The sequence below is a fragment of the Puma concolor genome, chromosome C1, assembly GCF_028749965.1.
Source record: "Puma concolor isolate L17-30 chromosome C1, mPumCon1.1.hap2, whole genome shotgun sequence".
Lineage (NCBI taxonomy): Eukaryota > Metazoa > Chordata > Mammalia > Carnivora > Felidae > Puma > Puma concolor.
In genome coordinates, this window is record NC_141674.1 from 199,297,207 (window position 1) to 199,322,641 (window position 25,435).

General features: G+C 33.5%; 1 protein-coding gene across 13 annotated transcripts in view; it reads right to left on the reverse strand.

Moving 5' to 3' along the window:
• The window catches only part of IKZF2 (IKAROS family zinc finger 2), a 164,209-nt gene that overhangs the window by 52,239 nt on the left and 86,535 nt on the right, over nt 1-25,435 (reverse strand). For 11 of the 13 annotated variants that reach the window (XM_086719550.1, XM_086719547.1, XM_086719542.1 and 8 more), the window contains 2 exons: nt 7,580-7,846; nt 883-1,050 (listed from right to left, as the gene is read on the reverse strand). In XM_086719550.1, the coding sequence (XP_086575676.1) occupies nt 883-1,050; nt 7,580-7,846 (435 nt within the window). The remainder of the gene's footprint in view (nt 1-882; nt 1,051-7,579; nt 7,847-25,435) is intronic. The other 2 variants (XM_086719551.1, XM_086719552.1) reach the window with 1 other exon arrangement.

The following is a 25,435-nucleotide window of genomic DNA, read 5'->3' on the forward strand; positions in this document are numbered from 1 at the left end:
ATATCACTTCCATCATATCTTCATATTAAAATTAAATTTTAATATGTCATTATGGACAGAAGGATATAAAACTGGCTGGAGAGTACTCTATATTAATTTTCCACCTTTAACTTCTTGGTTATGGCAATTCATGCTAAAAGTCAAATGAGATTCATTCAGATTTCTAATCATTCTTTCTCTTTTATGTACTATATTCTAGCATTTTAAAAATATCACACTTACTCTAGATTTTCTAATGATGATTTATGAAGCAGAGAAATGTTTCAGAGAAAATCCAATGACTGTATTTTGAGAGTTAAAGAAAAAAGGAGCGTTTAAATGAAATATAAAATACTCCACAGCCAATTTGCTAATGAGCATAATATTTTCAAGTTTAAAAATAGTGATGTTTGATTTCCCACTCCCAGACTGGGCACTATATCAGTTGAAAAATATCACAGCTTTCATCTCCTCTATGGTGGTATCAGTATGTAACTATGATATTTTACTAGATTTTCTATTATCCTGGGTTAACCATAATTACAGGATTAATTATACATTAATTTATATATTATAAATTAAATTATTAATTATACTGACTTAATAATTATAAAATTAAAAATCACAGAAAATCCATAGAACACTTGTTTCCTTACTTCAATGGCTTAAAATAAGAGACTTTTCAGTTGACAGTGCTCCTTTTTGCCAAGTCTACGAGTCTAAAAAAGGAAGGGCCATATGCATCTTGCAAGATTTATCAGTTACTCAGTGTACACAAATAAAAATATTGTCTAGATAATTCCTAGCCATATACCAAAGCTATAAGTTACTCTGCATCATTCTTTAACACTTTGCTGAATTCTCGTATTTTAGCTTTCTTCTCAAAGAGTCAGTGACACTTACCAGAGTGGGTCCTGAGGTGTCCTGTGAGGGCGTCCCTTCTTCTACAGGCATAGCTACAAAAAGGACATTTGAACGGCTTCTCTCCAGAGTGTAACTTTATGTGTCTCAAAAGGTTTCCCTTCTGAGTAAAAGAAGCTCCACACTGGTTACAGTGGAAGGGACGTTCACCTGCCAAAACGAAAAGAGGTAGAAAAGATCAAGTAGGTTATACGCAAGTGACCAATTTGCTGTAGACTACTAATTGGTGCTAGGTTCTCTGTGCTGAGAATATTCTCCCCTGTAAGTCTTCTAAACTTTATCTAACTAAAATTTGCTAATACCAAAGCCTTAAACTTCAGGCCAAGCACCGTTCTCTCTCTTTATATAAATTTTACAGGATTCCTGTCACTGACTCAAAAGAATCAGCAATAGCACTGACCACTGATTGAACAACTAAGTGCCACCACTTTACTGACTTTACTAGTTGCTTTACAGAGAATGTTTCAATCCTTATATTTCTAATTAGGTATCTGTAATTTCAATTTACAAATGAAGAACTTGAAGTTCAAGTATCAAAGCATCTGATTATAGGCACAGAGCTAAAAAGTACTCAAACTGATAACTGAATCTTGCTTAGCTGGACAACAAAATCTTGCTCTGTTGTGCCACACTATCTCTTTTAAAGTTACAGAAATTTTAGTTTGGCCTGGAGGGGATCTTTAGTCTAACTCTTTCATTTAGCTGATGATTTATTACCAGGGGGCCAAAAAAGTTCAACGAATGAACCAGGTTAACAAAGCTCATTATCACAAAATCTCTAAAGCTTCACCCAGGCCCCAGGTCTCTCGATTCTCCTAGTCACTAACAGTGAAAGCTTTGGAAAAATTTCTGATATAAACAGTGAAAATCCAAAGAAAATTATTAACCCAGACATTTCCTGTATTAATTTTGTTGTGAAAATAATTTTATAGAAATCCTTTCTCTCTTTTCTCCTATTACTGGATACCACTATAAAACTGTTCAAGCCAGAATTATCAGTTTAGTCTATTGGGTCAACTGGCTGTCACAAATGTCACTGAACATAAAAATGCACAGTTGAGGAAGGAGTAAAATTGGCAAGTACGGTCAAACCATGAAGAAAATGCTATTTTAAGTTTGCCAGTCTCTAAAGATATTCATGAAATAAATTATAAATTAGTACCTAAATAGTACAAAGTAGTAAAGCTCAAAGTTTAGAACAGAAAGTTAAAAAAAAAAAAAAAAACAATTCACTTTTGGTTTAACTGTACTATTTCTGTATTTGAGGTTAGATGAAGATTATAATTTTAATACCTAAAAATTTATACTGAATTGTCATGTTTTATATCTTTAACTGAAACATTTGTCAATAGTGAATAAGGAAACCTCAATATTTGGGTGAGGCCTTTAATGCAAATTCAGTGATTCTTTTTAGTAAAGAAAGGTAGGAGGCATAAAGAAGATAAACTTTGGCCATTTTCTTGCAGCTGCCACTGCATATTCTATCATATAGATTTGTTATAACACCTAAAGACATTGAGTGATACATCAGGTGTTATCTTAAATTCCTTACTACTTGCTCATTTTGGAACTTTTTATGATATATACCAAGGGAAAAAAATATATATATATATAATCTGTGTTTGTGTAGCAAGGGTTAAGGTTTTTCTTACAAAATCTGGAGATCTTCTGAGCTAATTTATGAAAAAGTCCTTGTGCTGGTGTGTTAAGTGAAAATAATTTATGTTATGGTTACCTTAAATTTTATCTTATTTCATTTTTTTGTTTCATTTGATAAAACTGACAATTAAATCAATGCTAAATACTGCTTAAAGGAGAAATACTTTACCAAGAAACCTCTTGTATGAAGTCTCACAAACTAATAAAAGTTTTAAAATAAATCTAAAATTGGTACATCTTTACACACACGCACACACACACACACACACACACACACACACACACACAATTTAATTCATTGACATTTTTTTCAATGAAATAGCAGTCCATAGCTTTTTAAAATCAGGATTTTCTACTCCCCACCTCTGCCACAGAATTACTAATAAAAAAGAAAGAGGCAATTTCTCTGTAAAAATTTTTATACCATAGGAAAATAGCAAATGGAAATTATACTTTTCACTCCAAATATTTGATTTTACTTTTGAAATCTCTCTATGTAGGGTCTTCCAGGCAAGTAACAAATCAGTATGCCATAACTTTAAAATGAATTAAATTAGTTTGGTAAACAAAAACATTCGAAATCATGTTTGCCTTTAGAATATACTCCTCAAACATGCTGACTTAGATTTTCATTAAGCCTCTTACAAGTGAAATATTTAAAAATTCCTAATTTAGACTACTGAATTTGTCATTCCAAGTAATACTAATCAAAAAAGAAAAATAAATAAAACAATAACTATCTTTAAAAAGAATTTTAAAATTTATCTAATTGAGTATATGAGACTAATGAATGACAGGATAATTTCATTTTTACATTTACAAAATATTCCAGATATCTTCAAATATTTTTAGTAAGAATTATTTCTAAATTTATATGATCATCCTTAAGGGGGTCAGAGAAATAAAAAGAGGTCTAGGTATATCAGGAAATATTGTCTGTTGCTGAGTATGTAAGTCTTACATGGGAGGCATTTGCTAACTATATTCCATGGACATGGGAAATAAAGAAAGGCATGATGAAGGTAACAAGTCATGTTCCCATTTGTGATAAGAGGAAAAGGGCAATGATAATAATTCACTTTTATTTCAATTGGATGAAGCTTTTAGAAATAATCCGCTTTACATGAATTAAGTCTTGAATTGGGATTATGAGATATGTGGAAAATGATCTGATATTTAAGTAAAAGGTTCACTTAGCTACCCATATTGTGTATTACTTGAAACAACACATCTCAATTATTTTTTAAATAATTTGCTCTTTCTGTAATAATAGACTGAATCAACTAGTCATTTTAGAATTAGTTTAGACTTTGTCTGAAAATATATTAATCATGTTCTTCAGATATAAATAAAAGCAAACTTCAGGAAAATATCACAAATTTACTGAATCACTATACAGTAATTCAATTGAAAAAATCAAGTAGGCTACTGTATCTGTGATAACTAATTCCCCCATGGGGTGGGCACAAAAGTCTGGATTAACAACTCTGAATCCAGGAGAACAATTAATATGTAGCCATGCTATCATTCATTTCCATTCTCAATCTGCTTCTTGTTTTGTTTTTTTGTTTGTTTTTTAATCTAATCTACTCAAGAACCTTTTTGTGGTTATTCCCAGAATGAAGTTATCTATTATCTATTGAAATTATATTTCAATATTTTATATACTTTCATAAACACATATTTCTAGATCTGTGTTTAAATATCCAATTGAAATACAAATATACATGCATCAATTTGCTTTCGTAAATCAAAGAAAGAGGGTGTTCCGTGTTGGATGGAACAACCACCTACAAATATGAAAAATCCCAAGCACCTGTTGAGAGGGCCTTAGAGCAAGAGAATGGTTCCACAAAGCTACAATGTACAAAATAATGTGCTTAAAACTTAAAAGTTACAAAGTTGGGAATACTCTACCCCAAAGAAGGGCAAAGTTAAGGATAGACTGTATTTATAATGTCCGCATCAATTCATGTTTGTGCATGAATTGATTTACTACCCCTACTTCTTCTGCCTATATCCCAGTGAAGAGTGCCTGGAGTATCCGATGACAATATTACCTGATTACCTACTAAAGTAGCAATACCAATGAAATAACACAAAGCCATTTGTAAGACACTGGAATTGGTACTTTAGTAGAGTATGAAAGAGAAAGAAGAAGAAGTGAATTAGATATGATACTCCATGTCATTTTAGTAAACTGGGTGGTTGTGTAGCTTTTTTCACTATCAATTTTATGTTAGATATTCTATGAGCTAAACACACAAACACGTTTCCTAAAGGCTTTCTAAAAATTTAAGACCACACCTTTTATACTAGCTGTAAATAACTGGTAAGAGGGGGAAGGTCTAGAATGAAGACAGTAGTTCATGGTATTAATGAGAAAACATTTGGTTAACGACTAGATCCTGACCACATTTTTTCAATCTAGTTTAAATTAAAATTCACAAATAGACTTTCTGTTCTTGAATAGTATTAAAATGGAGTTGAAAATGTCATGACCCATTCAGATGTATAAACTGAGTCATCAGAAATACATATAAACATAGTAAATGTAAAGATACATCACAATTTTAAGGTCAACAATGTGTGGCAGGTATCCCAAGCTCCTCTAAGAATGGCTATTAACTTTAACAAAAACTTTCCAGATCTGAGGGAAGTATAATGTTTACAATACTCCAATAAACATTTATTAACAATAAAAGTTCACTGAGTTGCAAGAGGACTTTAAATAGCTATTTTGCCCATTCTCCTTGCCTTTGATAGTTGAGTGAATCCCATATTCATAGACCTTCCAGAAATCTGTATAACTAAAAACATTTTCCATGTCAATTTCAGGATTTTCAGAATCAAAATAATTCAATGCTGCTATAGTAGTAAAGATCAAATGAACAGTAGAGTAGGTATGAAACTACTTTTGTGTTTACAAACCAACAATCCTCATGACAATCACTGCAGATACAGTGAAACATTGATTAACCTAAATACTCAATAGAGCATACTCAGGTTCTTTCAATTTCCTTGACTCAGACCATAAAAGGTTTATTAGAAATCTTACAAAAAAGTTGTCAGTGTACTTTTCAGCCTTAAAATGCACACTATATGCAATTCAAATGAAAAGTCATTATACTAATTTTGTTTATATGTTGCTAGAAGGGGAAAGTTACACATTTGAATGGGTGTTATCTTCCTCAATATAATCACTGTGAGATAATGAATACATAATAACTGTGTAGAACTCTTCTTTTAGAACTGCAATTAACATTACTTAATGAGCATAGAAGAAAAGAAGAGTCATTATTTTATAGACTTTTCATATTTTTATTATCAAATATCAAACCTGATCTTTTAACTTTCCTAGGAGAATTTTTTTTAATTGAATGTTTATTTATTTTTGAGAGAGAGACAGAGTGCAAGCAGGGGAGGGGCAGAGGGAAAGGGAGACACAGAATCTGAAGCAGGCTCCAGGCTCTGAGTCATCAGCACAGAGCCCAATGTGGGGCTTGAACTCATGAACCGCAAGATCATGACCTGAGCCAAAGTTGGATTAACTGACAGGGCCACACAGGCACCCTGGGAAGAAATTTTTTTCAATTAAGGTAAAAAACATTTGTACTAGTAATATAAATATTTTTAAAATATGCTGTTTAAAAAGGAAATTAAAATCAAAGCAAAAACTAAACATGTAACTGTATAGTTGGAATAAGGGTACAGGTTCCAAAGCTGATGATTTTGATTAAGATAACACTGATTTTAATGTGTAACTTCTTACTATAAATTTTAAGATATCAGCCTTAGGGTCATATCTCATCAGAAAATGTTGGTGCATTGAAGATACTGAGCTTGGTATATTTGAACAAAACCAGTCTGGGCATCAGGAAACCTTGGTTCTAGCGTCATAACCACATAAGAGATAATGGACAAATCATTTGACTATTTGGGGCTTCACTTTCTTCATGTGTAAATGAGAGATTTGGACTAGAAAGACTTCAGTGTATCTTGTATCTTTCATATTTTAAGCAGCTACTAATTAAATTGATTACTTAGAAGTAAATCTTTTAAACCAACTTCATTATGATTTATGTCTCTTCCAAAGAGTACCATATTTAAAAATTCTAAGTATTAGTGATTAATATTTTGCTATATAATACTACTTGGCATTATAGCTAAAGGTATCATTATCTTTATATCAATTTTCATATGAACTTAAAACTTTTTTAAGAGTTAACTGCTTTTCTTAACATAATCCCATTTTTTTAATTAAAATTTTTTTCATTTTGCCAAAGAATTTATAGAGAGATTTAAATAAAGACTTCTCCTCATTTAGCTGTCTTTTACATTACACAAATGTCAAAAAGTATATATTAAATTAATCTGAGGTCTCTTTCCTTACCCTATTCCATGAGTGCACATTCCTGCCAGCATACTCACCACTCTAGCTATACTATACTACACCCTACATATCTCTTCACAGGAGCTATAATAAAAAAAGTATCACAGGAAGATGGTAACACCTTGAACTAGGGAAAGTATCTCCCTAATACAGAGACCCATGGTAGGCAAAGATTGATTGGAAATTGTATTCCAAGAAGTTAACCAGATAAGGTGAAAATGATCCACCTCTATATAAATGCATGAGTACCATTTTATAGTATAAACTCTTAGCTAGCAAACTATATTACCTGCCCATGGGTATGGTAAAATATGTATAGAAATACAAAAAGATTAAGTTACACAATGAGATTCTCCTATACCTTTTGAACCCTTATCATATTATTGCTATATTAAGAACTGTGGAAACTGAATCCCAAACTTCTTTTCTGATATGCTATTCAGATTTGAAGGCTGGAAGTCAAGACCCAGGCTACTCTCTGCTTTTCAGCAATCCAATACTAGCAGAATTCTGAAAAGGTAGTTTCACCACTGCCACCCCTGAATAAAAAGGAAAGAGAATAGATGTCAGGTAATATCAACATCAGATGTCACAGGCAGTCATCAGGTTATTCTTTCAGCTGCTTACCAGTGTGACTCCTTTTATGTACCATAAGCACATTGGGCCCAATGCAAACCATGCCACAGACGTCACATTTCAGTTTACCATTCGGAAGCCGGATTCCTCCCTCGCCTTGAAGCTCCTGGACTTTCCTGTTGTCAGCCACCTCGCTGCTCTCAATTAGGGGTTCTTCTAGGCCGCTACCTTCATCATGGCCCCTGATCTCATCTTCACGGCTCAGGGGTTTCCTGTCACATTCTTCATCACTCTGCATTTCTAGTTTTACTGAATTTGCTGTAATTAGAGAGAGAGAGAGAGAGAGAGAGAGAGAGAGAAATGAAGACATTTAAAATGCAGGTTATGCGTTGTTATCTACACTGCTTCTCCACCCAGTACCATTATATTAACATGGATGGAGATGTTGCATGTGCCAACACCAATGCAATGTCTACACATACTGTGCTCTAAGATATTTTAGTGACTTTAGCATGACAGTAAAGATGGTTCAGAAAAGCTCTAGGTAAACAGAATGACACTTTATTTCTGCATATATTTCTTTCTTTAACTTATATATTTTTTAAGCAAGTCTTGAATTCTGGTATTGGCTTTTGAGTTTGTTACTTTTTGAGACTCAGATAGGATTCTGCAAGAAACAAGATGAGATATTGCTTAACCCCCTGAGCCATGCAGTCAGCCTTTTCTTAATTTAACAATCATATGATTGTATGAATATACTTCACATTAGGTTTCACATCAGAGTACTTGTGTAAACCTGCTTCAGAACTGAGTAAGAGAAACTACTTGGGATCTTAAGCAAATGTCTTAGATGTATGAAGGCATACTGTCAAGGCAAGTATCTTAAAATGAGACTGAAAACATATATTCAATGAGGAGCTATAGAAATGTAAGGCAGAGTGCACAGACCTCACATGCTTGTAAGCTACTTTTTTTATGTAAAAAAAAAGTTCTCCGTGGAACATATTAGTCTGCAAATCAAAGTATTCCAACTTTAATCTATGCACACTAAAAAGCAGTGAATGACAGGAATGGCATAGCGTGCATGCACACACTTGTGACTGTTAAGAAATTTAATGCCTTCTGTTTGCTGTTTTTGGATCATCCCACAGAAAAGTTGGAATTTTGTTAGCACAGCCCTCATTCTGGATTGCTGACAAAGTCTTTTCACAAAGCAGAAACAGGCTTTAAATGAATACCAGTTTTGTTTTGTTTTGTTTTGTTATCCAGTGATCTTGAAAATTTCTAAAGAAATCATATCAGCGTTCCTGAGCAAAACAAATTATTTGGTACTACTTGAATGGAGGAAATACATTCATAAAAAGGAAGTAAGTTCTTTTTACTGCAGCTTTCTTAGAGAAACCACATATTCTGTGATTTGTTATTAGTACTTTAAACAGGTAGTGCTACCAAAATGGCTCTTCCCCTGCTCCCCTCCTTGGAACTCCCCTAAGAACAGAGGCAGCATGGTGCAAAATGAGATCACTGCGTTTAGTCCAAAGACCATAGCTCTAGGACTGGCTTTGACACTTATTAGCAGTATAATCTTGAACTGAATATGTAACCTCTGAATCTGCTGTCTTTTGTTTGCAAACTACAAATGAATTCAAACTTCAAAATGAAGTTTAAGTAGAATAGTTTAGCTAGTAAGAGTAAGGATCCTATAACCAGACTGCCTGGATTTGAATACAGGCTCTGGCACTCACTATAAGCAGTGTCGCCTTCTGCATGATACTTGAATTCTCTATGTACTCTACAAAATGAGGATGGTAATGGTAGCCACTTTCTCAGGCTGATGTGAACATTACGTGAACAAATACAGAAAATGGGCTTAACTATTATTCTTCTGGTGAAAGATAATGCTCTGTTTATTCCATAAAGTTTGTGAAGATCAATTATAGCATGTAAACTACTCTGAGATCTACAAAAGATTTTATAGACTTCTTGGCCCCATCTCTAACAGAAAATCTACTACATTGAGTTTTACCCTATTTACAAATCAGTAGTACTTTACTGGTTTTTGAGAAGGGTAGAGACATTATTTCGTCCATCTTAATATCCCCAACATGCTCAAAAAACGTGTGGCATCTAAGAGGTTTTCAGGCAGTACCCACTGAGATGTTTTAGTAAGTTAAGATTTTTTTTAGAATTGTTTTATATGTTTAAAAAATACATGAATATAGTAGAGAAAAATTAAAGGATAAAAAATGAAAATTATATCCTTTTCTCTCCAAAATTCACCATCCCATTATATTCTCAAAAGCAACCATTATCCTTATTTTCTAATTCGGAAGTATAGGGGTGTGTGTGTGTGTATGTGTTTGTAGATGATAGTCTTTTTACACAAACTGGAGTGTACAATTTACCTAAACTTAACTGTGCTTTCTTCATTTAATAATATCTGTTTAATTTTTCCATATTAGTACACAGAAATGCACAGTGTTCTTTTTAATGTCTGCATAGAATCTATTTTATCAATATAATTTATTCCTAGGCTCTACTGTTAGAAGTTTAAGATGGTTTATTGCTAGTATAGACATTATTATATAATATCACATTGAACTGTCAATCTGATAGATAAAAACTGGTATTTTACCATAGATTTTAATCTGTATTTTTTTTAAAGTTGGAGTTGAGCATCTATAGACATACATGTTTAAATGTTTGGAGTTTTTTGGGGATTTGTCTATGAAAGTTCTTTGCCCATTTTTCTACTTGGTTGTTGGTCTACGCTCACTGAATTTAAATGCTTTATATATACAAAGGAACTCAGCCCCATGTGTTATATTTTTGCAAAAATACTGGTTAATCTCATTACTCAAGGGTATCTTGGGAGCATATACACTAACTTTACATTTTGATTTTTTAAAGTTTTCAATTATGATTTCTAGATTCTGTATTTTGCTTCAATAAGTTTTTCCATATTCAAGAAATTTTTCCATGATTTTTCCCCCTGGGAACAAAGGTTATTCTAATCAAAGTAAAACACTAATTTTTGCCCTATGTAGTCCCATATAACTCCCACTTAAAGAAAAAGTTAAGAAAATAAATGAAGAGTATGACTTTATATAGCATGACTTCATATTCCAATCTGTGAGCAAATTGTCCCACATGTTTAAGTGATGTACTAAAGGTTATAAACTGCACAGCAATGCCATCATTCATATTCCTGAACTGGTCAACATCTGATCAGCTACATTTAATGAGTGTAAAGTCTACCAACATTCCATTTCAAGACTGAAGAAATGTACCTTAAAGTGTAGGTCTGAGGGGCGCCTGGGTGGCTCAGTTGGTTAAGCGGCCGACTTTGGCTCAGGTCATGATCTCACAGTCCGTGAGTTAGAGCCCCACTCAGACCCTGGAGCCTGCTTTGGATTCTCTGTCTCCCTCTCTCTCTGCCCCTCCCCACTTGCACTCTGCCTGCCTCCCTCTCTCTCTCTCTCTCTAAAATAAATAAAACATTTAAAAAAATGAGAGATGGAAAAAATATTACTATTTCTTTAAAAAAAAAGTGTAGGTCTGAGTCTGAAAATATGGGCCTCTTAAATTTCAAAACAGCACAGAATTATGAAGAATATGACTTGATATTATATTATCTTTTCCCTTAATAATATTATAATACATACATCAAAACATAATACCAAACATGGATAAAATGTCATTAAAAATTATTGTATATTAAAGTTATAGTTAGAACTTTGTCTACAGAGGAATATAATTGAATATTCAAAAAAGCATACATTTGTTACAACTAAATTACAGAAGAAATGGTAAACCCTAGCAATCTTTTCTCTAGCAGTCTTATACTCTAAGGGATTATATCATGTATGAATGTATACACTACTGCTATAGTAAATACAGTAATTTACATTCATTGATATAGTAAGTCAATAAATGCAGCACATTTTAATATATACATATCAGATTAAATTTTATATACCTATGTTGGCCTAAGTACAAACAAAATCCCATCCTAACTAATATTTAGTCTGCCCTACTAAAATTAGGTTGAAATTTAGGATAAAAAGCAATTAAAATAGGCTTTGAATTTTAATTGTTGAATAGAAAAATTTCCTTACTCAAAGAATATAAAATAAATTTCCCTACAAATTTTTTTTCTATTTAAGATGTTTCCAATTAATGCAAGACACTACATTTTAAGTCATTAATGATTAAATTCATGTGTTCAGTAAACTTATATACACCCTAAATTACAATTTATGTATCAATGAAAGATATATGATTATTTATAGCTATAATATATAAAGCTATTATAACTATTAAGCATTGTATAATATTCATAGTACATTTGTTATCAAATCTTTGAAATTAAATTTTTATGCTTCATTATATGGTATTTCTTTTATAATTTGGTAACAGGAAGATAATTTCTATGAAGATGAGAATCTGTTACTGTGAGCAAAATGATATCTCATTACAAATCTCAACACCAAGAATTATTTTTCAAGCTCGTTTCCTTGCTATACCTGAGTTTTACATTCTTAGTATCTATAGGAATTTATACACATTGTTCTATAATGACAAACAGTAGCTGCTTAGTAAGAACAATATTTTGTCAGAACAAATTATTAGCAATGAAAGGGATGTGAAATAAGATTTTAATTATTTGATCAATTCATTCATTGTCATTCAATACTGTAGTCACAAATAACTATAATATATAGATACTTCAAAATAGTCAATGAACAAAATAAAGATGCTTAATATATGCATCTTTTTTTCTTAAGTTAAAGGAGATGATTTACAGTTTAAAAAAGGAAATGTCAAATTTTACAGCATTAATGATCATGAAAACGTTAATCATGATTTTTTTTTAGTAGACTCAGAGGTTTATGAACACAGGTCAAACAATAGTCAATAAAAATATTTTTATGTTCAATTTTATGTAGAAGAAGCTCTGAATGTATTTCAGGACAAAAAGTACCACATACATCTTTATGCAAAAAGTTGCTTCAAAATGCAAACTCCCTCCTCTTCTTTATGATTTTAAAGTACTATTGAACTTCAGAATATAGCTTATAGATGCTACAAAAACACACAATTTAATTGCCTCCAATTACAGATGATCACAGCAATGCAGAGAAGTAAAGAGACTTACGCAGGGGCTTATAAGTGACTCCCAGGCTAAACAATTTTCAATTATAAAAGTTTCTTCAGTAACCATACTAGGCTCTCTACACTCAAAAGCTTCATAATTATCTTTGTTTCAAGATACATAATAGTGAATGATAAAGTTACACTAAACTTGCCTTTAATTCACTAATAGGGTATTAAATAAAAGGATAGAAGAATAAGAGTATTCAGAATAAGAGATAAGAGTAAACTCAGAGTAAGAATAAGAGTAAACAGATACAGATTACTATGGGAAAAAAGGCAGAATATCAAATGGGGAAAATTACGTTATTTTGTGAAGCTGTTTTAAAAACTATTTTAATTCAGTATGTTTCATAACAAAAATTTCCTTACCACTATTATTTTACTATGAAAATTTAAAAAGAGAGTTCAAAACTTCATATATACCATTTAAAAATGAAATGGAAAATAAAATGTACAACATTGTTACACACACTCATAAATATCACACCTCTAGAACTCACCCCCCTCAACCAATATGAAACAAAGACCAAAACGGAATTCTCTTTAAAAATAAATGAACTAGGGGACCCGGGGGGCTCAGCTGGTTAAGTGTCTGACATCAGGTCAGGTCATGATCTTGTAGTTCATGAGTTCGAGTCCCGCATCAGGCTCTGTGCTGACAGCTCAGAGCTTAGAGCCTGCTTCAGATTCTCTTTCTCTCTATGCCCCTCCCCCACTCGTTTTCTCTCTCTCTCTCTCTCTCTCTCTCTCTCTCGCAACAAAAATAAATAAAACATTAAAAAAAATTTTAAATAAAATAAATGAACTAGCAAATATTAAGTATAGGCTGCTTGCCTAATAATTTGCTAAAATTATGAAAGTTTAAAATATGAATATTAACTTAAATAAGAAATCCATATTAACAGGATAAAACATACTCAGAAACAGGTCACGAAAGAGTTCATGACTAACATATATAATTTGGTTGCATAATAAATTTATTGACCTGAATAGTACATAAATGGAAAGAGGCTCTTCCTTAAAAATTGGACATTTACTATTTTTTACTCCATGCCTTCCTCAAGTCACCCACTTGTGTAAGATAGCATATGATTTCACAATGTGTGGCAACTAATGTCTTCAAATACTAAAGTTCTCAACTTTTACAATCTGGGGGGAAAAGATCATTTTTAATATGAATGGTGAAATATACTCAGTTAATTTTGTATTACCAAATTGAATAAATAAAGTCTATCCTGATCCTTATTATGTGGTTGTAACAGATAATCCTATCATTTTAAAATGCCAGGTTTGGGAAATACCATAGTAATCAGAACCTAAAATATCATTATTAAAATATTTTTAATATCTCAAACTTTCTACAACTTAAAATATTATTATTAGTATGACTTGACTTTACTAATCCATGAACAGATTATTAAAATTCCTAGTTTGGAAAATAATGCAAAGGGATTATGATTTGTTTGCTGTATTTGAAAGGATATGATATTCATTAATCTAACGGAGTGTAAAATAGGCTTTCTAGATTAGTTAACATCAAATCAGTGATTTATATCTGTTTAGTTTCCAATAATATTTTTTTCAATTTTTAATTTTTAAAGGAAGTAAATACTCTAAGAGTTAAAAGAAATATTTGTTTCACAATGATGAACGAAAGGTAACTAAAGCCATTTTTTAATTACTAAATTGGAGGGGGGGAATATAGGTATGATATGTAAGTGGACTTTTTATATGCTTGGTTTCTGTTGTGTGAGAATTCAAAAGGACACTTAAGGGGTGTTATTACTTACAAGCATCAATTTCTCCCCATCTATGCCAGCTACTTGAAGTGGTGTTATACACACTAATTGAATCAATATGTCTATCTAATAGTCTATGGAAGTTGCTTCTGAGCTAACTCTCTCTCATTTAAACTATTGAAACACAAACACCAAACATGATTAAATCCATGTTAACAGCCCAGCAGCTCTTTAAATAATGTGTTGGAAAAACAAACTGCCTTCAAAACTCTGATGTAAAGCACAATTATTTACTAAGAATTCACCAACAGTCTAAACAACTAAAGTAAAATCACACACAAAAAAAATTATTTTAAGGTAGGTGCAGTCGTTTTGTAAAAATCTCAACAAAATTTCACACAGTATCCACTTGTTTCTTTTAACTGTGAATAAATAAATGTGTAAGTCTCACAAAACAGCTCCCTCACAACATCCTTGAAGTATTTGTTTTATAAATGGTTGGACAAGTGCAGACACTGGTGTTGCTAAACTGCAGCTGAGCCATTTATGGGTAGCATTCTCAATATGTACATCACATCACCACATTTTCTCTTCCTCCCCACCCTCTCGTCTCTTTCTAATAAAGTAAGATTGTTTTTTTTTTTTTTTAAACCTACAAGAACTAAATCAAGACAGTGCTGATTTCTGAAATACTTTTATTCTAAGAACAGTGTCATAGAAAGTTTCCCTGTACCTGAAGTACCTGAAGGCAGGAAACCGGACTCTTTACGTCCCCTTCTGTCACTTAACTAATTGTGGAACCTTGGGATATTTGTTTACTTTGATTTACCCATCTGCATCATCTGAACTATGGGAAAAATGACATTTGATGTTCGTGAAAACTGCAGACTAATCTCTTTACACTAAGGATACAGAATCCCTTTAATAGTAATAGCAACAGAAAAATAGCAACTTATTACAATTCTTTATTATTTACAAAATATATACTCTGTTTCAACTGATACTCAACAAGGAATGATAGGTAGGGCAGTTACAGAAAAACAAATGGAGGCATGGCTGTTAAGTGACTTTTCTAAGAACACAAAGTTAGTAAATGTTGCCTAGTATCAACTTCAGATCTTCTGCCTCTTAGCTAAGCCATCTTTCTATGACATGATAATGGCTCTACAATTAAACAAGTAACTAATATTAGTATTATAGTATTAGTATTATATTTAGGACAAATATCATTCATGGACAAATAGATCTTTTAGATGCTATTAAACCTATGTCCACTGGCTGAAAAATACTAGGGATTCAAGTCTACAACGGTCAGATGAAATAAAAATACATTAAGTTTCCATAAAAGAAACTACTGAATTAATATTTACTGTCAAGTTTGGAACGTATTTGTCCACTCAAAACAACTATATCCTAGTTTTTACGTTTGCTTTGGTCCTAATGCAAGGGTAGATCCATGTTCCTGAAGAATTTGTCAATATGTAATCCTCTATCCACCTGACACCTTTTTTTCTATATTCCATGACATGCTATGACTTATCAGTGGTAGGTAAAGACAGCCATTTGAGGAATAAGTCAATATTATCAGTTTTAATCTCTAAACCAACAGCTTATGGAGGATGGCATTTTAGGACTTCCTTTGTGGTCAAGTTTTGACAGTTTTGTGTCAATTGTTATAAAGATAAATCATACCTACGAGCAACTCATGTAGTATTTCATTTACATTTAAAGGGTCTTCACCACAAAATAAGTGCAAAATAAGTGTCCTCTCTATATGAAAAAAAGAAAAAGGAAGGCAAGACATCTGACTCCTTGATGGTCTCCCACAATGCATGAAATCTTATAGAGTATGCCCATCATCAAACCACATACCTTCATAGCCCAGCACAGTGGTACCATTGTAGCCCAAGGATGAAGTTTCAATATTTTGGCAGACTACTTGTTCATGAGAAATGTACAATGCGGAGGAAATAAGCCTACTTTAAATAGAAATACCACAGGCAAACAACAGTCTATCCCTTTATCCATCCTTTAAATGAATGACTTCATTAGCCAAGTTCTAAAGATTCAATATCTGCCACGTCTTGCCTATCCATCTCCTTTTTTGCATTTTCATGTAACCCAGAACAACTTAACATCACCTGTGCCATCTCACCCAGAACAGCTTTCTAACTGGTCTCTCTTCTGTCTCTTGCCACTTTCCATTCCCCCAACTCATCCCCCATTATATTCAGTTGTTCGATTAATCTTCTTAAAGCAGAGCTCGTATTACTTTTCTAAATGTCTTCAATGACTGTCCAGTGTCTACAAACTAAATACAAAGGTGTTGGTGTGGAATTTAAGGACACTCTCAAAACAGCTCCACTACAGCTCTCCACCATATGTTCTATTATTAGTCCTTTAGTTGTTCATACTTTTTCCAGTCATTTTGCAGCCATTTTTCCTGGAACTCATCCTATACATCTCTACTTACTCTTTGTTTCTTGCTGGCTCCTATTATTGTTTTCTGGTATCCGTTCCCTATTTCTATCAATATTAGCATGCCATTCAAAGCTACTTATCTGCTACCTTTTTTCATGAAGTATTTCCTGAGCATAAAGGCACATTCTAGTGATTTCATTAGTTTGTCTTCACTCTACATTCTCTGTAGAATAGGATCTTTGAAAAGAAGTGCTATCTTTATTCACAGTTGTAAAATCACTGTACCCTTACATACACCAGACAGTCAGTAACTGTTGGACTGTTGCTAATCTACATATTGCACCCCTCTTTTGAAGTTACAGAGACCATGCATAAATTAACTACAGGGGACAAACAAATATATCAATACAGATTTGGTTTTAAACATAAAACATTATCAACATAACCTTGATTAAAAGACCACTGTATTACAGGAAAGACTGTAGGTGCATAATATGTCTCCTGATTTCATCATGACAGCCACTCTGTGAAGTACCTAATACTATCCTCATTTTACACATGAGGATGCTCAGAATGGGTGAAGTATGTCCAAGTGACACAACTATTCAGAGCCAAATCTGACACTGGAACCCAGAACTCACTGATGAACAAACTTTTGCTGTTTCCCTTGTGTTACCAAAAGCAAAGTGGTTACTAGTGACCAGTAAAGAAAAAAAAGGGAGGGAGGGATGTTAATGTTAACAAAAATAACTCTGAATTAGTGTGTGCCATCTGACATGTGTGTGTGCCATTTTTTAATGCATGTCTAATACAGGTGTAGTAGTGTGCCAGCTTTGAGTAAAGAGAAATTTGTCTGAGAGCCTGTGTTGGAAGAAGACCAGCTTATGGTGCCAGATTTTCTGAGCATGGATTTTATTTCATATAAGAGCAATCTACTTTGAACTGGTGTTTGGCAACCATCTGCTTAACATAACTGTGGGAGGTTTGTGAAGCAAATTATACTATGAAGTAATATCTTTAATAAGGGGAGTACAAATTTTCAACCAAACTTCTGTAAGAAGTAAAACCATTATTGTAAAATCCAGCTGAGTGGGCATATTCCAGAAGGGACCCAACACATTGCATTACCAGAGGTCACTAAGGACGCTTAAACCAGGTCAGAAGGCAGTGCTGCCGGCATGCTAAAGAGAAACAGATAAGAAATGGAGCAGGGTTTCTATTACAGGGCAACAGCAACAGAGGAAAGAACCAAAGTCATGCGACGTACTTCAGCAGCTTTACTTAGTCTCTGAACTGAAGTGACAGAGGAACTCAACAGCTATTCATGCTCTGGGTTCACATATCCTTGGTTTCTTAAATCTGGAACATACATACTCACATCAAGCTACAGAAACTCTTTCCCTGGTGTTCTTCCATAAATACTTCACTACTTGTGTGAAAGAAGCAGAGTTAACATTTCGCTTGAGATGCAGGACTGGTCAGTTAAAAACGTATACCCAGTAAAATATATCAAATAGTAACAAAGAGGAGAAAACTCATAGTGGTGATTAAGGAAACGGAATCTGGACAACCACCCGGCAAATTTTAACAGATCAGTATCAGATACTTATTTTCCACAATGTAGCAGCAGCAATTTTTTTTTTGTTTTTTTTATTTTTTTTTTAATTTTTTTCAACTTTTTTTTATTTATTTTTGGGACAGAGAGAGACAGAGCATGAATGGGGGAGGGGCAGAGAGAGAGGGAGACACAGAATCGGAAACAGGCTCCAGGCTCTGAGCCATCAGCCCAGAGCCTGACGCGGGGCTCGAACTCACTGAGCGCGAGATCGTGACCTGGCTGAAGTCGGACGCTTAACCGACTGCGCCACCCAGGCGCCCCTGTTTTTGTTTTTTAAATAATACCCCTAATGAGTTGACATTTTAGATAGTCATATAAAGTACATATGTTAACAGGTTAAAAAAAAATAATAATAATTGCAACATAGGAGGTACTAAGTGAATAATGGAAATGCTGGATTCAAATACCCATGTTTAAGTTCTATACACATGTGAACCTTAAGTCACTTAATGTCTCTCTGTTTCCTACTGTGCAAACTGAGGATAATATCCTCTATGTAAAATTCCTAAGACTGGGAAAGCATGCAATCACTTAGAGTGGGCAGTATGGCCTGTAGACCTAGATTCAGTCCCCTTGGGTGTAAGGCCAGGTTCTTTCATTTACTAGCTACAGGACCTTAAGAAACCTCTCGGTCTCATTTTTCTCTTCTGTAAAATCAAAATAATGATAATACCTGCTTTGTAGGGCTGTATACAATTGTGTATAGATACCTTTAGAGCTATTTTACTTATTAATAGATAAAATATGAAAGTGCATCATAAAATGTAGGACATCAAATAAATATAAACGTACAGGAATGTTTACTATTGGGAAGCACAGGATGATACAGAAGGTTCCATGAGGGAAGAGGCATTTAAGATAGGACTTACAGGCTGGATACACTTTCTACAATAAAGAGAAGAGAGATGGCACTCAACATTGGGGGCCATCATAAAGAAAAGAAAAGGCATTGATACATGTTTGAGTGACACCATTTTTTTCTGAAATGCATACATGCAATGAGTAACAAATAAAAATAGTCTAATATCTAAGAGAGTTTAAAAAGGAATAAGATATAAGAGAATTAACGCTTGTAAAGCAGTAATTTCAAAGACAGTTACTGTCAATTTATTAACAGACTGTGTTTCACAATATGAAGGAGGAAACTCCTTAGAATTCACTTATTCAGCTATTCAAAATTACTAGCATCTGCTCTCTACCAGGTCCTGCAATGCAGCAGTGAACAAGACAGATACAGTCCCTGCTTCCATGGCACTTGTGACATTTATGCACATATGGATATGTGTGTGTGTGTGTGTGTGTGTGTGCCTTTTTTATATATATGAGGAACTACACACAGTAAAATACTGTGGTGAGAATAACTGGTAAGCCCTCTCCCAGAATATAATACTACCACAAAATCTCAGTGCAAAATGTAGCGCATAAATAATCAAACACTCTCATAAGATCACTATTTCAAAAAGAGCTGCTTCTGAATTGGAAGTGGTTACTTTAAGCATGTCCTCAATCTGTGAACCGAAGTTTTGATTATTCAATGAGTTGTCTGCTCCCATTTCCAGATCATCCTTTGGCCAGCTTTTTAAAGCTTGTAACTAAAGTACACGAAACATTCTTAAAGTGATGACATAGTTCTATGTATCATAGAGACCAAGTGAGATATGCCAAATACAGGGCATACAAATAGCTTTTTTAAAACTTGTAAAGGTAAGTTATTACATGTCTCAAATATAAAAGAATTCCTAAGTCATTTAAATATACTTATTTAAAAACACTTGATATTTTCTGGTCAGGTCAAAAGTAGACTATACTAACTGGGTTTTATTCCTCCTTCTCTCAGCTTATGATTCAGTGCTGACACCATAACTCTGTCACCTCTAACTGGGCAGGTTACCTTCTAGAGACTTTGTTTCCTTAACTGTGAAATGGAGATAATGTGACTTATTTGTGCAGGTAAAATAATTAAAAGCCTATCTGCCTGAGGCCAAGGCTCTTGAAGTCCCTGGAGTCTGTGGTACCTGTGATTCTAGGATTCAACCAGATTATACTTGAAACTTTATGCAAAAACATAATTTGTGTAATTGGTAATAACTGTTAGCTATTTAGTATTCAATATAAATTTCTTTATACAAAAAAATCATTGCTAAGACTGATGTCAAGGAGCTTACCCCCTAAGTTTTCTTATAGGAGTTTTACAGTTTCAGGCCTTAAATTTAAATCTTTAACCCATTCTGAGTTGACTTTTGTGTATGGTATATGATATGAGGCCAGTTTCATTCTTCTGCATGTTGTTGTCCAATTTTCTCAGTATTATTTACTGAAGAGACTATACTCTCCCTATGTGTATTCTTAGCTCCTTTGATGTAAATTAATAGACCATATACACATGGGGTGATTTCTGGGTTCTCTGTTATATTTATCCATGTGTCTGTTTTTATGCCAACACCATACTGTTCTCATTACTACAGCTTTGTAACATGGTTTGAAATTAGGAAGTGTGATGCTTCTAGCTTTGTTCTTTTTTCCCAAAGACTGTTTTGGCTATTCAGGGTCTTTTGTGGTTCCATACAATTTTTTTTCCTATTTCTGTGAAAATGTCATTAGAATTTTGACAGAGACTGCATTGCATCTATATGGACTACTTTGGGTAGGATAACATTTTAACAATACTAATCATTCCAACCATCAGCATGGAATATATTTCCATTTATGTATGTCTTCTTCAATTTCTTTTCATCAATCTGTACAGTTTTCAGCTTACAGATCTTTTACCTCCTTGGTTTACTTTATCTCTAGGTATATTATTCTTTTTGATGCAACTGCAAATGAGACTGTTTCCCCCCCACACGCTTTTTTTTTTTTTTTTACTGTTTTCTTAACATCTCTTCTGATAGTTTGTTGTTTGTATATTGCAACACAACTGATTTTTGTACAATGATTTTGTATCTTGCAACCTGAGTTGGTTAGTTCTACAGTTTTTCTGATGGGTGTCTTTAGGGTTTTCTGTATATAATATGTCATCTACAGGTAAATTCAGTTTTACTTCTTCCTTTATGAATCTGATGCCATTTATTTATTTATTTATTTATTTATTTATTTATTTATGCACAACAGCCAAGATATGGAAACAACCTAAGGTGTCCAGCAATGAATGAATGGATAAAGATGTGTTACACACACACACACACACACACACACACACACACACACACACAGAGGAATATTATTCAGCCATAAGAAAGAAGACAACCCTGCTGTTTATAACAACATGGATAAACACTGAAGGCATTATGCCAAATGACATAAGCTGGCAAGAGAAAGACAATACAACTGTATGTTACCACTTATATGGGAATCTAAAAACAAGTCAACCTCACAGAAACAGAGATCAGAGAAGTATGTTGCCAGGGGCTAGAAGATGAGGGAAGGACGGAGAGATTAGTAAAAGGGTACAAACTTTCAGCTATGAGATTTTATAAGGTTTGAGGTTCTAATGTATAGCATGGTGACTATTGTTAACTCTGTATTATAAAAATTTAATAAGAGTGTAGAACTTAAATGTTCTCTCACACACACAAAAGATAAACACGTGAGGTGATGCATGTGTTAATTAACTAGGTGGGAGGACTCCTTTCACAACGTATACATATATCAAATCATCACAATGTACACTTTAAATATCTTACAATTTCATCTGTCAGTTATACTTCAATGAAACTGAAAAAATTTCAGGAAGCATTTAAAAATGAATACTCTTCTTTATACAAAATCTCTTCCTACTTTGAGGTTCATACAAGATCCATTTTAAATCATATAACTAAAAACTCTAGCTTAAAACAGCATTCCTAAATCTATGTCCTAATGTATTTCTGAAGGTCATAGGTAAGAGCATGTTTAAATGTTAATGTGCACTTACATATGTGTGTGTTGTGTGTGTATGTATATACACACATATATGTACATACACAACACACACACACATACACACACAGTATATATATTGGAAACCTAGTTGGTATGTGTTGATGTTGGTCTTTATTAAGCAATAAATGTTAGCTATTTAAGCAAAAGCACAGTGTGATTAATGTGCCATCCCATATATTTCCTTCAGTTGAATACTGGCTGGCATCCAGGAGGGAAAAAAAAAAGAGCAAAACAAACACAACATACTCAAAAAAAAAAAAAAAAAAAAAAGAGTCCTACAACCTTCACAGAAAGCATAAAGTCCTTGAATCAAATAATGTTATAAAGACACTTTTGAATTTTCCCTTTTTTCTGCTTTGTCCCTGTAGGATGTAAACCCTGCCATTATGCATGGCTTGTGGCTGTTTGCAAGCTTCCTCCCCATCTGGGACTAAGAGGCAAATTGCAGGTTTCCAGGGAGGTGGAATGCAGTTCCTGCAGGGACTGCCTCAGCACTTCACATGGACTGTGCCAAGCCCAGTGATACCAGCTACCTTGCTCTCTGGGACAAGCAGCCACAAGGTTTTGTAATTTCAGTTACTGAAAACATACCAGTTGCTAGTTTCAGAAGCCTAGAGTCTTTCTCTGCTTGAAGACCGTAAGTACACAAACCATTACAAGTCATTTTACTTCTTTCTACCTTCAAAATGAATGAAATTATTTCAGGGACACAAGAATACCAAATCTACATTTTTGTCACATCCATCTCAAAGCCCACTGTCCTCTTACACACTCCTAGTACACTGCCTTTTTTCAAAGCAGCACATGCTTACTAAAAGCACTTCATTCTGTGGGAGCTGTCAGCAATTACTGCCATGAACTTTAAATCTTTTTCCTCTAACTACCATAGTATTCTAGAAATAATGACACAACTTCTCCCTGCTTTAAAATGTCAAGCTGACCACTCAGAAATTTAAACTGGGTTTCTCCAGGAAGGCCCAAATGAGAAGACATTTCACGAGCCTCCCATTTTATCTTTTCCATTACTACAGTGCCTAACACCTTCACAGTGTAACAACGCCTTCTGGGACAAGCTGAAACTAAAACAAACCACAAAAGCTGCTACCTTAACAAAGTTAACAATATGTGCCTGGCAAGAGTAAGGTGTATACATACATATATATATATATATATATATATATATATATATATATATATATGTATATGTATATATATATATATACATATATATGTATATATATGTATATACATATACATGTATATATATGTATATATATACATATATATACATGTATATATATATATAATATATATACATGTATATATATATGTTGTTTTTTTTTTTTTACTTTACACTATCATTGGAATTAATTCTAGTTTCTTCCTCATAGTGCTATTTCTAAATAGTTTACAACTGTTGCATAACTATTTTACCTAATGGCAAGATAGCTTTCCTTTAATTGTGCAATAATATTTTAGAAATATATACCCAGTACAGTGTGGTACTTTCATGCATTTTAGGATTAAATTTATTTTCAAATATCTGGTTCCACTTGTTATACTCAAAGAGAAAAAAAAGTTCTCTCTCCAAATTTTGAACTAACTTCATTAAACTAATGAAGCTTTACACTCCCAGCTGATACCAGAATTACAGATTTACCAGGTTAATGGGAATATAATAAAATCTTGATATAGTTTTTCCAATAATATAGAAAGTATATGACATAGTTTTAACTATGCTCAATTTTGGCAAATAGAGTTACATTATTTAAGAAAGAGCCATGTAGGGGTGCCTTGGTAGATGAGTAGGTTGAGCTTCTGACTTCAGCTCAGGTCATGATACCACGTTTCGTGAGTTGGAGCCATGCATGGGGCTCCCTGCTATCCGTGCAGAGCCCACTTTGGATCCTGCCTCCTACCCCTCTCTGCCCCTCACCTAGTCACACACTTTATTTCAAAATAAATATTAAAAAAAATAAAAGAAGAAAGAGCCATGTGGAGATCAAGTAAGGCTTAAATGGCATATCTTCAACCATACAAAGGAAAACCAAATTAAGGCAAAGGATCCTGATAAATCACTTTTACCAACAGAAAATTTAGCTTCTCTCTTCAGATATTAACGTCGTTACCACTCCATCAAATATTTAGTGTGTGCTTGCGAAGGCACTCGGTTGTACCTCAAGATGAGAGAATTCACTGGCTTTCATGCTGCCATTTTTACATCATCACTTTCCCATTAAATTCGATAAATAAGCAAATACATTAATTGATTCAGTCACATTCACGGAGTGCAATCTATATACTGGGCATGGCTAAGTCCTAGAGGTACAAAGGTGAACAAGACAAACATGGGTTACAGTCTGGTTTGAGATGAAGATGATCCCAACAATGTAGGTGGTTCTCTGATAGGGACTGCCAGGAGAACACATATCTCAGTGACACAATATATAGAATTTGAGAGGAGGAAGAAGAAAAAGACAGGAAAACCAATTATAGTATCCAAGTCTCGAAATAGTACCACTAAGAAAAAAAGAGTCAAGGTTCTTAAAGGCTAAATTCAGTACCAGTGGGCCCACAGGAATATATTCATTACGTGGGCCAGTTTAAAATGGCTAGCAAATGAAAGAGTAGATGAAAAGATAGGGAGAAGTACTGACATTTAGCAAGGTTCCATTTTGTTGGGTGTCCTTCAGCGTTAGCCATCTGATTCCCCAATTTTTCTGGTAGGTATTAGCTTTGTTTTACAGAAAAGAAAGGTGAGGATCTGGACCACATGATAATGCTACATAATACCATGACTCTGAACCAGCCATAATGTATTGACTACAAAGGGAACCAAATGGGGAAAAAATCCAACTTCTACAAATATGCGAATTCAAAGTTCATTTTCAACTGATGGCGTTCAATATTTTACTAGGTACTATACAGACGAATCTTATTGGTAACTGACCTCAGAATAGTATAGGATAAAGATTTACCATATAAAGCAAAATACAAACTCATTTAATAAGTAACATGCAAATGAGTGAAAAGCAACATAATAAATACAAA